At 44.2% G+C, this 15,578-nt stretch overlaps 1 protein-coding gene across 1 annotated transcript; it reads left to right on the forward strand.

Annotated features, from left to right (window-relative positions):
- Positions 1 to 350: 350 nt before the first annotated feature.
- kcns2 (potassium voltage-gated channel modifier subfamily S member 2) lies at positions 351 to 3,570 on the forward strand. The gene is made up of 2 exons (XM_080472204.1): positions 351 to 828; positions 1,216 to 3,570. The coding sequence occupies exon 2, from the start codon at positions 1,218 to 1,220 to the stop codon at positions 2,655 to 2,657; it is 1,440 nt and encodes a 479-aa protein (XP_080328330.1). The 5' UTR covers positions 351 to 828; positions 1,216 to 1,217; the 3' UTR covers positions 2,658 to 3,570.
- Positions 3,571 to 15,578: the final 12,008 nt, after the last annotated feature.

The following is a 15,578-nucleotide window of genomic DNA, read 5'->3' on the forward strand; positions in this document are numbered from 1 at the left end:
ATGTTTGTCCATACACTGAAGAGTATTTTCACACTGGAGGGGTGAAATCAGAATTACTTCTTTTTTTCTTTCAATCCAAACATAATCACACTTTAGATTTTAATGACATGTGCGTCCGTGCGTCTGACTGCGTCCAGCAGCAGTTAGATGCTGGAAGCCAATTTACAGTGACACAATAATCGCAGCACAGATTATTTTCAGATGATGCTTGTGTCTGTCTGGAGGGTTCTTTTTGTTTAGTTGGTGACTCCCCTCTCTCCTCCCGGAGCTGCGCCATGAAGCTGAGATGACTTCAGGAGGGCGGTGCAGAGGGAAGAGAGGGAGAGAGCTACGTGTTGCTGCGCAGCAACAGATAGACGGGAGAGAGAGAGAGAGAGAGAGAGAGAGAGAGAGAGAGAGAGAGAGAGAGAGAGAGAGAGAGAGAGAGAGAGAGAGAGAGAGGGAGAGGGAGAGGGAGGAATTCCCTAGCACGCACAAACGCACAAACAAAAGCGGGCTGGCAGGGCGTGTATCAGTTCCTATGGCTCCCAGAATATCCTGTATCCTCACATATACCTGTAGCTGAGGGAGACGTGAGAAGCCTGATGGACGCACCATGTAGGGACAACCAACTACAGGAAGCCTCCGGCTGTTTTTGAGGAGGAAACATCCATTGATTTCTTTCTGGATTACATTTTACATCCGCTCCGACCGATTGCTTTTGCGACAGACTTTATTGTCAGGAAGCTCTCGGAATACAAACAAAGGAGTATTGCCAGCCAACGAACCACAATGTACCCTCGACGGAGTTGAAATGCTGCGTGTTGGATGAACTGACCGCGCGTTAAAGTAAGTTGCTGCCGTGCGTCTTTGTCTCAACCCGGGGAGCGTCGCTCTTCTTCTCTGTAAATTCATTAGAAGCAGCACGTGTTGTTAAAGCTTCACCGATGCCGTCTTTCACCATTAGTATCAGACACAATAATTATATAAAGGATATGACCTGCTCTTTGTATTCAGTTAACTTCTTTGTCGTTTTTATATCAATTTGATGTTTCGACATCCTCCCTTCGTTCTTTCTCTGACTCTGTGCGCTTCTGTCTGTGCCTGTGTGTGTGTGTGTGTGTGTGTGTGTGTGTGTGTGTGTGTGTGTGTGTGTGTGTGTGTGTGTGTGTGTGTGTGTGTGTGTGTGTGTGTGTGTGTGTGTGTGTGTGTGTGTGTGTGTGTCCTCCTCTCTAGACATGACAGGTCAGTTCGTGGGGGAACCGGGCGGTGGGGCCCACATGAATGACAACGCCGCCATCCGCATCAACGTGGGCGGCTTCAAGAAGCGCCTCCAGTCGGACACCCTGTCCCGGTTCCCCGAGACGCGGCTGGCGCGTCTTCTCCACTGCCAGTCCAAAGAGTCCATCCTGGAGCTGTGCGACGACTACGACGACACGGAGAAAGAGTTTTACTTCGACAGGAACCCGGCGCTGTTTCCCTACGTGTTGAATTTCTACAACACGGGGCGGCTGCACGTCATGGCCGAGTTGTGCATCTTCTCCTTCAGCCAGGAGATCGAGTACTGGGGCATCAACGAGTTCTTCATCGACTCCTGCTGCAGCAGTGCCTACCACTGTAGAAAGATGGACCAGGACCGACAGGACTGGGAGGATAGAAGCGACGAGGGAAGCACCACGTCTTCTTTTGACGAGCTGTTGGAGTTTTACAATGACGCCACCAAGTTTGACAAGCAGCTGCTCGGGAGCGCGCGGAGGCGCATCTGGTTGATGCTGGACAACCCGGGGTACTCGGTGGCCAGCCGCATCATCAGCATCCTCTCCATCCTGGTGGTGATCGGCTCCATCGCCACCATGTGCATGAACAGCATGAGCGAGTTCAGCGTGCTGGACAGCGAGGGGCAGCCCACGGAGGACCCCCGGTTCGAGATCGTGGAGCACTTTGGCATCGGCTGGTTCACCCTGGAGCTGGTGGCCCGGTTCGTGGTGGCTCCGGACCTCCTGCACTTCTTCGAGCACCCTTTGAATGTGATAGACCTCGTGTCCATACTTCCGTTTTACCTGACACTGCTTCTAAACCTGGTGGCGGAGAGCACGCCGGCGCTGGCCAACCTCGGGCGCGTTGCGCAAGTGCTGAGGCTGATGCGCATTTTCCGCATCCTGAAGCTGGCGCGCCACTCCACGGGACTGCGCTCGCTGGGGGCCACCCTGAGGAACAGCTACAAGGAGGTGGGTCTGCTGCTGCTCTACTTGGCAGTCGGGGTGTCTTTTTTCTCCGTCATGGCTTACACGGTGGAGAAAGAGGACAGCGAGGATCTGTCCACCATCCCGGCGTGCTGGTGGTGGGCCACCGTCAGCATGACCACGGTGGGCTACGGCGACGTGGTTCCCGTGTCCATCGCGGGCAAGTTGACGGCCTCGGCGTGCATCCTGGCCGGCATATTAGTCGTTGTGCTTCCGATCACACTAATATTCAATAAGTTCTCGCTCTTCTACAAGAGACAGAAACAGCTGGAAATCGCAATGAGGAGCTGCGATTTCGACGAGGGGATCAAGGAGGTGCCCTCTGTCAACCTGAGGAACTATTACGCGCACAAGGTCAAATCCCTCATGGCGAGTTTGTCCAACATGAGCCGCAGTTCGCCCAGTGAGCAGAGTCTGAACGAGTCCATACACTGAGGCGCTGTCCAGGGTGCTGAAAGTCTTCTTCCTTCCTCTGTAGCTCACTGCAATAACGTGTTCATGTGTGTGTCTGTCACAATAAGAGCCAAAACAAGATGTACAGGCCAGGCTGAGCGTGATATCTCCCCGTGTCATCACAGTGGCCACAATCTAACCACATCGGAGGGCAACAGAGGACACTGTAGTTGTTTACAGTTTTAGACAGTGTCACACATAGTCCTCCTTCTAGCTGTACTCGTCTTGACCCAGTTTGTCTGAAGTAACTCCGGTTGTGCCCTCTTTGGAAGAGTCTTGATGTGTAATCGTGTTGTTGCAACAATACTTCAGATGTGTGGTTAAACCAAGATGTATTAAACAAAAGAATATGAGATGTACCTTGTTGTTTGTTTTAATGTGCAGAGTGAGGGTCTGACTCGGTGTGTCTCACTGATTGAGACAGCACATGTGAGCCTGGAGGGGAAGACAGGGATTCATGGTAGTGACTGACACAATGTCTGAAAGAGTTTGACAAGCATAGCAACAACCATTCAGAGCTGACACAGTGAGCACATTTATTCTTGCAGGATTAGGTTTTTGGAGGAGGATGCAACAATTTGATTTAGGTAAATGTTTTTTTATTTCAAACCAACCGCTGTAATCAAACTCAAAGGTGAACTGAAGACTTGTTGAAGAATTGCTGCGGCTGTCAATTGAAAATGCAGAGGGTTGCGGAGCTTGTTTCTCCTTTATGAATGTTAGATTTCATTTAAATCTTCAATCGTGCAAGTCTACCGCCTGTAAACTTAGAGGATGCATGGAAAAGTCTCTGTAAAATAAATTGGCGTGAGGTTTTTGTGGTTTCCTTGCAGCTTCTGGTCAGAATTCATAATAAACAGCTCTGTCGATGGATGCAGTCACAGATACAGCACTCACTTAGTGTCATTGATTTCATTTTACGGGATGACGAGCGAATTGATATAAGTGGGCTTGAGTTGCAAAAGAGGTCAATAATTCTGTCACTTCATACTTCAGTACAGCCGGCTGCATTGATCTCACTGTTTGATTCAAAGAGCATTTCATTCTGTATGCAGGTCCTATTGAGATTAATCATTGTGCAAATTTGGGGCTCAGTCCTCTTGTTCATATTGCTGTGACTTGGACAAATATCACTGCAGGACATTCAGCACTGTCTGGGTTTATCTTTGACTCCAGCAACAAGCAGCCAAACTAATTTCCCATGCAGAGGTGACAGGTCATTGCTAAACATAGGAAAACATTGTTTATTTGCAACTTCAAACATCTTCCAGTGACCAGAAATAACTTTATTGTGACTTTTTGATTTAAAAAAAAAAGGCTTGGAAATAGATCTTCATCCTCTGTAAATACCAACCGTCTCAGAGATGTACACATGAAATGAGATCAGTTTACAGTTTTGTTCGGGGAATTACTGAGTGGCACAGAGGTAATCTCTGCACACACAAGAAGCAAGGTAATGCACTCTTAAAAACTCCTAATGAGGAATCTGTGGTGTTCCAAGTCTTCTTGGGAACTCATTTAAAAATGATATTTACTGGCCGGGTCCAATTATATCAGTCTTCTTTTGTTTACTCGCAAAACCTTTAAAGGCTTTTCCGCTGGGAGCAAATTCAAAATGCGACAACAGTGCAAAACTAGAAAAGAAAAATCAGTGAATGAGTTCAGCATACTAACAAAGACATGCTGGCAAAAAAAACCCCACAAGTTTCTCTTTTCCATCTTTGTGGGGAGTCGGGTGATTACAGAATGTGGGAGAAGATTGAGAAGTACTTGAGATGCAGTAGAAGGATTGGTAGATGAGTTCAGTGTCCCCCAAACTTTAATGTGGCCATGTAATGAGGGTGTGTGTCGGCGAGTGTCACTCCCGAGGAGCAGGACGGAGGATGTCTGGCCTTCAAGCAGCTCGTCTGTATCAGTACTTTCTGACTGTGGTGAAAGATGTACAAAAAGCCCAGAGCTGAGTCCAGACAACAACTTAGGTCATTAGAGGATCATGGCAGCAGAAAAAAACCCCAAAACTGCTTTTTCCCTCCAACAGACACAACAGAGCTTAAAAATCCAGCCATCTGCACCACTCTCATCAAAAGTTCCCAGACACATCATTCACACATAAAAGGTCACGCAGAGATCATCTCCCCCATGTATGCTATAATCAAAGCCTTTGATCTGTGCTCAAATTATAAAATGGGCTTTCTATAAACCTAAATGAGGGGTTCGCTTCAGTCTTTCACACAGCCTGTGAACAAAGACGAGAGAATGAAGGATAAAAATGTGAGAAGAATACTGAGTTTATTATTAATGCAGCTCTTTACAAGGGGCACGATTTAAACGGTGTGTGTGTGTGTGTGTGTGTGTGTGTGTGTGTGTGCGTGTGTGCGTGTGTGCGTGTGTGCGTGTGTGCGTGTGTGCGTGTGTGCGTGTGTGCGTGTGTGCGTGTGTGCGTGTGTGCGTGTGTGTGTAAACATGCTGTACACTAACACGGCAGACAGCGTGGCTAATGGGGAACTTATTGAAGCTGGCAGCACGAGCGTCATCTTCAGTCTGCTGCGTGTCGGTGATATAAAACTCTGTTACTAAGCAGGCGTTCCGTGTTGTTGCACATTACCATCTGCTACTATCCCTTTGCTTTAAACAGTGTGGGAAGATTGGACGCTTTCAGCGCGCTTGTTTCTTTCTCTCCTCGCACTCGCTGCATCTTCCCATCACGCCTGATCTGTGAACGTCTCCAAAAATAATCCCTCATTACATGGATGGAGGCAGAGCTAATTATCACGTACAGATCTCATGCAAACAAGCGCTGCAGGTAAGGCTGAACATTAAAGGCTGAGCAGATCGCCTCGTGCCAGCAGAGGAAAATCTAAATCTAAATCATACTGGATAGCTGATTTGCGGAAAATGATCAGTCTCAGCTGTTATTATTTGTATTTACTATATTTTAAACTTGGATTTAGCAGTGACTTTCTCAAATTCCAGATTTTGTTTTATTGATTGTTTTGTGAAAAAAAGTAAACAATTATGTTAGAAAGGGCTTTAGATTCTGCAGCATCTCAAGCAGCCAGGCTAAATGTAAGACTGATGGTACTGTATGTAGGTATGATGCTCATGGTCATGTCCACCTTCAGAACTTTGTGTGTTAAACCATTGGGAACAAGGCCAAGCTGCCAGCAAACTGATTTTAACCCCTTTAATGGTCTCTCAAAAGACAAACTCCAATCTCAAACAACCTTCTGCACAACCAGCACAACCCATACACTCAATATATTAGCTCGATCTTTGACTTTTAATCAGATATCAAACATTAAACCTTCTTTAAGCTTCACCTGTATTATATGGATCTAACCTTTAAACCCTTATAGGGCAAACCACTTTATATGGTCACCTCCAGAATGTCTTGTTTATTTAAATGTAACCATTATAAGTTAATAACAATTAATGAACAAGTTATTTTTCTAGTAAAAACTTATTTTTCACAACATGTTAGTACTATAAGGTGATTATGAAATTTGAAGACATTAAGCGACTCATAAAAAAAGTGTCATTTATATATATTTTTTTACACTTTACAATAGATTTTAATTACACATAAGTAATATTGAATTACATATTTTGGACTGACAAATGTAAAGACGTCAGCACCTGGGTTAATTAAGAGGTCATTCAAAAATGTTCTCATAGATTTAACCCCTTAAGTTACACCAGAATCTTTTCACACTTTACCTTGCTCTAAAACGCTTTACAACAGAAGCGGATTCTTTCAACAAGACCCAGACTCTTAAAACTTTACTTTTGATTATTTAAAACCAAAAGACTCGCTAGTCTGCAACTGGAATATTTAAAACAGAATTTTCTAAATGACACCAGGTCTTCTTTAAACCCGTTTGAGGTACACCCAGACTAAAACAAATCAGATTTGTTTGAACCAGCACATTTAAACAGGCGAGTTTCTGCAAAAGTTTTAGCAAAAACAGCAACACACAATCTGAACCACCAAATGGTTGCACAATATGATGAAGGATTACGTCAATTTATGTTAGTACACTTGTTGCTTTAATTTTTTTTTTTCATGAATGTGACCTTGGGCAAAAGTATTTAAAATTCGGTGGGTCTGTAATAATCTGTATTAAGAATCAAAACTGGAAAGTTAAGTTTCCTTATTTATGACAAATTATTTAAGTTTCACTTTAATGGACTTTCTGGATTAACACTGGCTTAACAACCCACTTTGGCCTGTGGGTCCATCAAGAGGATAATCTTTCCCGGACTACAGTGAAAAACAAAGTATTCATCAGGATGATGGGAAGGTGATTAAGGCTCTTTAGTTATCAGCCAAACGGTGAAGCTTTGCTGCAGATCCGACAAAAGGTCACCAATCTGATCAAAGATGTTATTCTCTAGTCAAATACGTCAACTTCAGAGTTGTATTTCTTCATCATCTGTGAGGGAAACACTGAGGATCGTCACTCAGTTCAAGTGAATTAACTTGTATGACGCAGCTGGAGCTGCACAGGGCGGCACGGTGGAGTAGCGGTTAGCACTGTAGACTCACAGAAAGAAGTCTCGGACTCACTCAAGGGCTGAGGCCTTTCGACGTAGAGTTTACATGTTTTCCCTGTGCGTGCATGTTTTTTTTTTAATTAGTCTTCAAACATCACAATCACCACATTACCACAATACAATCAGTGCCTAAAAATCAGGGGTGTCAAACATAAATCCCGTGGGCCACAACAGGCCCTGAAGAGGCTCCAATCCAGCCGAGCGAACGACCAAGGAAATTTGACCGTTGAGGGGGTTTCTGGTGGGGAAGCCTCCAGAGCAGTAGTGCCCTGCCGCCCTCTGCTGGAACCCCGCCTTGCCCATCCACACACACAATTTTAATGCACCACACAGCATCTTAGTGCTTAGCACGGTTGTAGAATGTTGCTCCTTAGGGATTGGGAAACATATTAAAAGCGAGGGATAGTGAAAAAATATATAATCATTGTTTTTTTTTTTTAAACAAATTTCTTAAGTGTCGAGGACACAACACAACAATGAGAGCCGGACTGAGATATTAGTGATGCTGCCATGAAAACTCGTCACCTCATTGTTAACAAACTGGCCTCAATGCCATGCTGTCAGGGTGAGTTTGTTAAAACATGCATAATGCAACAGCTGTTGGAGAAGTTCTTCGGACATTTCAATGTATTTTGCTTTATTGAAATTGGCTTCATGTTGACATTGTACTAATTTCCCATAGTCATTCATTGGTGTTGTGAAAATATAGACATTGTCATAATGTATACTCTGCACCACAACAAAGAAAAACTTTAAAGATTAAGATAAACGCGGGATGTATGTGGCTCTAAACTAAAATGTGTTTGTCACCCCTGATGTAAATAAACTGGCCAACAGTCATATGCCTACACAGGCCTTCACCCAGAGTTTGCAGCGATGGAATTCAGTTGCCATTGGCTGTAGCTTGTAAAGAAAATGGTAGAATGATGAGTACAGGGGCTAAAATTAGGATTAATTTGGTTTTACAAGAAGATGATTTATGGGTATGACTGCTGATGCCATAACAGATCAAATATCTCTCCAAAAAAAAAGGAAAACAAACCTCAGCACCAGCTGGTGTTGGCCCCCTGTCATAAAACCTCCACCGGCACTCAATAACAAGAACGAGTGAGAGACAATATTTCCATGAAAACGCTGCCATTAACACACTTTTTTACGCTGCCTTGCTCTGCTATTGTGAGTCACCCACAGGGACAGATGTTTTTTTTGGACCTAAATCCCTCACACTTTTAATGGATAGCATGAAGTGGCCACATTTAACACTTAACATGTGCTAATCTGCCTTTTAACAACTACTTTTACAGAAATCAATCACTACATGTATATTGGCTGTTTAGTTGTGTTTGAACAGCCTGAAATGCAGCGAAAGCATTTTTGTTCTCAGAGCTCAGGCAGTGGATTGACTGAAGCTTAGTTTGGATGGCACAGACCAGAACAATTCAATCATACAAACCTTTACATTTGAGGTCCGAGTGACTTCCCTAGACATTACATGAAGGGAAGTTGAAATAGTCATTAGTTCGTTTGCTTCAATAACCTTATTGGACTTAAAAACATACATTTATCGAAACGCTTGAGAATTCTCTCCAGCTGAGGTGATTCATATGACCTTAAACCCAAATATGTTGTTTTTCACTTCATCCCCCCCCCAGTTATACTCACTCCGTGTTTTGGTAGCGAAACCCTCAGTACATAGAGAATACACTTCTTGTAGATTAGCTGGAATGGGAGTTTGCATAATTTCCTCAAAGGCGACTCAAGAACCACGGCGTGAAATAGGCAGCAGAAACCACAAAAAAAAGAAAAATATGATGATTGAAATGCTGCAATGAGAAAACACACTTTCATTAAAAAACAAAAACTCTTTAACTGTCTGACCTGGTTGTTTCACAGATGTCATCACCCACATTCAGCCCAGTTTCATCTCCAGTGGGCTGGAGCAGTAAAATAGTGCCATGATAACCTTTACATCTAAATTTAAAGTTTTTTTTTACTTTGTTGTGGCGCAGAGTATACATGATAAAAATGTCTAGAAATATATTTATTTTTACAAAAACCAAACAATTACTACTGAAAATGATGACAATTTCATTATAAAGCCAATTTTAATGAAACTTGGTGCAAAATACAGTGAAATGTCCAACAACCTTCTGCTATAGCTGTTGCATTATGGGTGTTTTTACAAACTTACCCTGACAGCACGGCCCTGAGGCCAGTTTGATAGCAACCAGGTAGCTGGCATTCATGGCAGCATCACTGACACCTCAGCTCGGGTCTCAGTGTTGTGTTGTTTTCACTATAAGAAATGTTTTAAAAACTTGATGTTTTCTTTGACATTTTTACAATCTTCTTGGTGGTTTGGGGGCTGGATTGGAGCCTCTTTTGGCCCACAAGCCTTATGTTTGACACACTGACCCAAAGCATCATTGGAGCTATTGTAGGTATATGAGACAGCATATTTGTAAGTAGAGGCCGTGTGTTTCATGTTTGCTTTCAGGAGCAGAGGCATCAATGAGAAATGTTCTGTTAACCCTAAAGCTGTAAAGTAGTTAGGGAGCTAAATCCAGCCATCCGCGTGTATACCGCTTGATCAGCTATATACCCAGCTGACTATGGGAGAACACAAGAGAACTGGAGAGGTCGCCTTTTAACCTCAAATGCATGTTTTTTGGACAATGGGGGGGAAATCAAATTACCGAAGAAGAAGAAGAAGAAGAAGAAGAAGAAGAAGAAGAAGAAGAAGAAGAACATGCAAAGTTGTTTAGTTTTTTTGACATTTTACTGCATTTCACATCAGAAAGTAGCAATAAATTAGTTTTTATGTGGAGATTGTAGTGATTCTTGGTACAGATTGTATGGTTTTGTGAAAATATATACTGTTTTAAACTTCTACAAGAAAGAACAAATTTAGAGTTTAAATTTAAATATTATTATGGGACAATTTCAGTGGTCTGGCCCACTCAAGATGAAAGTGGGCTGTAAGTGGGCTCTGAACTAACTAAACCGCAATACAATCAATATTGATTTAAATATTTTGAGCTCAGATGACTCTTCGTTTTTCAATAAATTTGATCAACTTGAAGTAAGTCAACACCACTTAAGAGTAGAGCATCACTGTGACTCTGCCTATTGCTTTACTATTAGTGCAGTGGAAATGTAGATAATCAGGTTGAATGAAGAAGCTTCCTGCTGATTTCTGTTTCCTTTCAGGAGGCTAATATATGTGCTACCATATATCATAAGATGTGATTAAAGTGAAGAAGCTTGGCACCTTTAGACTGTTAAATCCAATTTATTGAGGACCAAATTCCTGACACTCAAAATGTGATCCAAATATTTGATTTTACCGTTAACAAATCACAACGTTCTTACAGCAAACACAGTTGATCCATTATCTCATGAGGCTGCAGTGTTTAATCGAGATTCACAGTGCCGGTTCGACGTCGTTATAGGAAACTCCTGAAGACAGAAATTGGGTTGTGAAGGCACATGCACACCAACACACACCAGCACACACCAGCACACGCGGACGCCTCTGAGTAAATTGAACTTCAAGGCAGTGCTGCTCCCATAAGTGATGGAGAGTCAGACAGACTCCGATTGGACCCATTATTACAGTGGAACAGGCAGCAGGGGGGTGGGGGGTGGGGGGAGGTGAAGAACACAGCGTTTTCCTAACTTTAGAGTGAGAGAAGAAATGATCAGGAGGCTTCAATACGCCAGTTATCTGTTCAACTCTGTGTGAGATGAGCGTACGTTGCTGTGTATTTGCATGTATTTGTGTACTAGTGTGTGTGTGTGTGTGTGTGTGCCAGTTTCTTCCCTCCAGAATAATTTGCCTCTAGGATGTGTCAAGGACAGTTTGATTTGTAAAGCTTGAACAGGATTGTGTGTGAGAGCAGCAGTACACCTGAGCCCAGAGGCATGACGTCAATAAAGCCTCCACAGACCCTGACATCTCAAGATGTGTACTTTTAAGGATAATAAAAAAAAAAAAAAACAATTACGTGAAAGGCTCCAAGGCAACAGCACAGAAAAATATGAGCAAAGGTGGCGGACAGTCTAAATATCTTCAACTTACAGTGGTGACACTGTGAGATGAGAAATCTCAGCAAGTTGTACAGAGGCAATAACAGGATCCCAAATTTTCTGGGGTAAAAAAAAATAAAAAAAGGAGGCGATGGACGTCAGTCAGGGCCACAGGCACAAAGAAGAGTCTGTTTTTCTGTGTTCAAGTGGAGCCTAAGTGGAAAGAAGACAAGAATCGAGGTCCTGGATGAAAAGAAAATTTCAGCTGTTGGTGAAACGTGTCATCAGTTCCGTTGTAGAGGCAACACACACACACACACACACACACACACAAAACATGCGAGAGGCTCTGGACAGAAATTGACTTCCTGAAGACAAAGCGGGGCCGTGATCGCACATTGTGAGACATGATGTGAATATAATAGCATAATGAGGCTATTTCTGTTCCTCAGAGCTGCACCCCCTCTCCTCTTTACTCCCCTTTTTGCTCCATTTATCTTCGTGCATCATCAGCGCACTAAATACTAAAGGCTACATTCATCTCCCTATAGTGCTGGCGAATGGTGATAATTGCCAAATTTGTTATAATTGCAGTGATGTAACTTGTCTGGTGTGGTTAATTGCCTTTGAAATCCACCTGGTGTGTGAGTTATGCTGTGGAACGTGCTGCCGCCGCTCCGGGGAGACCACACGGTCCACATAAAGCCGATTATAGAAACACACTGAGCATTAGCCCGGCTTTATGCATTCAGTGGACCAGCTCTGTGTTTTTCTTTGAACTTAATCTTAGGTTGGCTTCTCATGGAGGTTTTTTGTGTTCTCGAGGAAGAATACAGGCGTCTGCTGATCATGTTACTCATGGCAGGTGATTGACAATCTGGATCACAGGGGATTTAAAGCATACAAAACCTGTAGTAAGTAAAAACCCATTGTTTTTGTTTTTGTGGTTTTAGTGGACGGGAAGTTTAGTTTAAAACTATGAGATTGTGGCTTGAATAAGAGCACGGCTGTATGCAAAATATGAAGAAGTCATTTACATTTACATATACATATGAAATGCAGTGTTTTTTATCAACTCAATGCGAAACATACAGACATATAACATTAACATTGTTCCACATGGAGAAAATGGCAACAACTCAGACGGCAGAGCTGTCTGCGGTGCTGAAACCACTATTACAGCGCGTCTGCACCCCAAATTGACATGAAAGAATGGAACAATTTTCTGACCTTTCCTTTGCTGAAGGTCTGGTAGCTCAAGTGTTGGTCTCCCATCTTTTAAAAGCTGCTGTTTTTCCTCAAAAGAAAGTTGTGAAAATGTCTGAATCGTCTCTTGCGCTGTCATCCTGCCTGTTAACCTGCCAACTCGCTAGAAAGCGTAGCAGCGCGGTATCAATTCACTAATGCACTGTGAACGTACGTATGGCATTTAGCATAACGCGGTTACGTCCAAAGTCTTCAGGAGAGGGTGTAGCCTTCAGGAGAGGGTGTGGCCTTCAGGAGAGGGTGTGGCATTCGGGGGAGGGTGTGGCATTCGGGGGAGGGTGTGGCATTCGGGGGAGGGTGTGGCCTTCGGGAGAAGGTGTGGCCTTCTGGAGAGGGTGTGGCCTTCAGGAGAGGGTGTAGCCTTTAGGAGAGGGTGTGGCTTTCTGGAGAGGGTGTGGCATTCAGGAGAGGGTGTGGCCTTCAGAAGAGAGAGTGTGGCCTTCAGGAGAGGGTGTGGCATTCGGGGGAGGGTGCAGCCTTCAGGAGAGGGTGTGGCCTTCAGGAGAAGGTGTGGCATTCGGGGGAGGGTGTGGCCTTTAGGAGAGGATGTGGGCTTCAGGAGAGGGTGTGGCCTTCAGGAGAGGGTGTAGCCTTTAGGAGAGGGTGTGGCCGTCTGGAGAGGGTGTGGCATTCAGGAGAGGGTGTGGCCTTCAGGAGAGGGTGTGGCCTTCAGGAGAGGGTGTAGCCTTTAGGAGAGGGTGTGGCCGTCTGGAGAGGGTGTGGCATTCAGGAGAGGGTGTGGCCTTCAGGAGAGGGTGTGGCATTCGGGGGAGGGTGCAGCCTTCAGGAGAAGGTGTGGCCTTCAGGAGAAGGTGTGGCATTCGGGGGAGGGTGTGGCTTTCAGGAGAGGGTGTGGCATTCGGGAGAGGGTGCAGCCTTCAGGAGAGGGTGTGGCCTTCACAGTAAGACAGTGACAGTGTGTGACTTGTGCACCAGGAATTAGTGGTGTTGAGTCATTTGAGCTATGAAAACCACAAAATGCTAACACTTTCAAACCCATAGATACTGTAAGCTACTGCAAATTGAAAAATAAATTCTAATTATATTATATTAGGTCAAATAATTAAGGTGAATATTTCATTCATTTCAATTCAGCCTTGGGTAGGCACTGCATACCCTGCCTACCCTGACTGCACGTCACTGGTAAAAATGTAATTGTGAAAATGTGTTGCTGCCTTGGCAGAATCATTATTAAATTATTTTCATTCAATGTAGTAAAGGTGATTTAAATAAAACAGTCCTAATTGAATCCATACTTCCAGGCAGCAGAAAATCACTGGATGTTATTATTCTTCACTCATTTTTCACTATTTCACCTTCAATAAATAACCATTATCATTGCAAATAGCCATTTGCAATGTTTCTAATTTAAGTGGTTCACACAAGTTGTTTCTCCTATATATCTGCTTCTAGACTCGTCTTTTTGACACTCTTCAACACAGAGACAAATGGCCAAACGCCCAGCCTGTGCAGGTGATATTTGCAAACGAGGGATGGAGGTCTTATTTGAGGGAAAACACAGGAAAGAGCCAATCTGGCTTAAGTAGGACGAGTGGAGGACGGATGAAAAGGGCACAAACAGAGTTACATAGCGAGCGAGGAAGTGATTAAGCTGATTGTGATCATGGGTGGAAAATGTATTCTCAATTCAGATATTGGCATTCACTCACCGACACCGTTTTCTGAAGTGGACGCATGCGATTCTGCAACCTCGGATGGAAGAGAGACCAGCTGGGAAACGTTGCCTCGTCTTCATCATTATCCCTCTGGAGGCACCAGGGGTGTGAATCTGAGACAACAGCTGAAGAATACAGATGGAAGGCTTCCCATTATGGATCATTATGGCTTCCTGTGGGCCAAATAGCTGATAAAGTGAGCACAGAAGAGAGGAGTGCTGTGTATTTTTATTGAACTTATTATAACTTTTACGGGGGCTGTAGCAGTGAAAGCTGTAAAAACGTTTCTTCATAAACATGTCTCCTTAGTGTTAAGACAAACCTGTGCCATGAATCAAAATGAGCCGGTGTGTTACTGGGAATGGGTAACTCAATCAAAGAGGCGGCAATCCAATTATTTCAAGGCATGGCAATGAGGACACGGTCACGTCTGAGTTTAAAAAGCCAGCGTTCAAGCCCTGTCACATCAAATAGAGTCGGTGGTGAGGAAGAGAAAGGAGCAATGGAGGGAAAGAGGCTGAGACTTGCTCACCCCAGACACTTTTAATCTATTAGTCTTGTCTGCATGTCAACTCCCATGGAGCAAACACACCTAAGCAAGACACTGCTGTGTCTCTCTGAGGCTGGTGCCTCTCGGCTGACGTGTCCATGTGAACACATCTAAATATGCGTGTTCTGCTTTGGGAAGCGGTGTCTCCTATAACAGCCTGTCTGCATTCCAGTCACAGCGGTGTGTGCAGGCTGAGTGAAGACACGGCTACAGGACCTTTCCAGTCCTTAAAGCGATCCACCTTTAGGGGCGGGGGCTTGCCTTGATGCTTTGGCTCATGGGTCCAGAAACTGAGGCAACACCACCTCTGTGAAAAAAGGTGGTGGCAATTGCTTTCTTCTGAAATGTCACACCTATGTTTCTTGCTTAAAAGAGTGGATTCTCCCGCATCTCTCGAAGCCCCCCGGGGACAGATGCATCATTGGGAGGAGCTCATTACTCTTTCATGGACATTCTTCAGCACTCGAAACACACACACACACACACACACACACACACACACACACACACACACACACACACGCACACCTTGTCCTTGTGCTGGAGAGGCCTTTCACACGTTCCCTTGTAAGGTCGCCATTAATTTAGCCTCTTACGGCTGCATAGATGGTGATGGATGGTTGATATTTCCTCAGAAAGAATACTCTGTTTTGGATGTCAGTGAAGGGCTTTACTCCATCAGTCAGCCAGGAATCAGATTTTCTTTTATCCACAGGCATGAATCTATTTGCTTCTGTCTGGTGGTGCCACTGGGCTCGGAACACAACAAAGAGAATGGCATCCGAGTGGGTGTGGAGGTAATGACATTCTGTCACCGCTGATATGCTG

Source organism: Lipophrys pholis, assembly GCF_963383615.2.
Source record: "Lipophrys pholis genome assembly, chromosome: 9".
NCBI classification, from domain to species: Eukaryota; Metazoa; Chordata; class Actinopteri; order Blenniiformes; family Blenniidae; genus Lipophrys; species Lipophrys pholis.

Bases quoted from the DNA above. Each gene is read 5' to 3' on its own strand.
- kcns2 (XM_080472204.1), top strand. From the start codon at position 1,218: ATGACAGGTCAGTTCGTGGGGGAACCGGGCGGTGGGGCCCACATGAAT.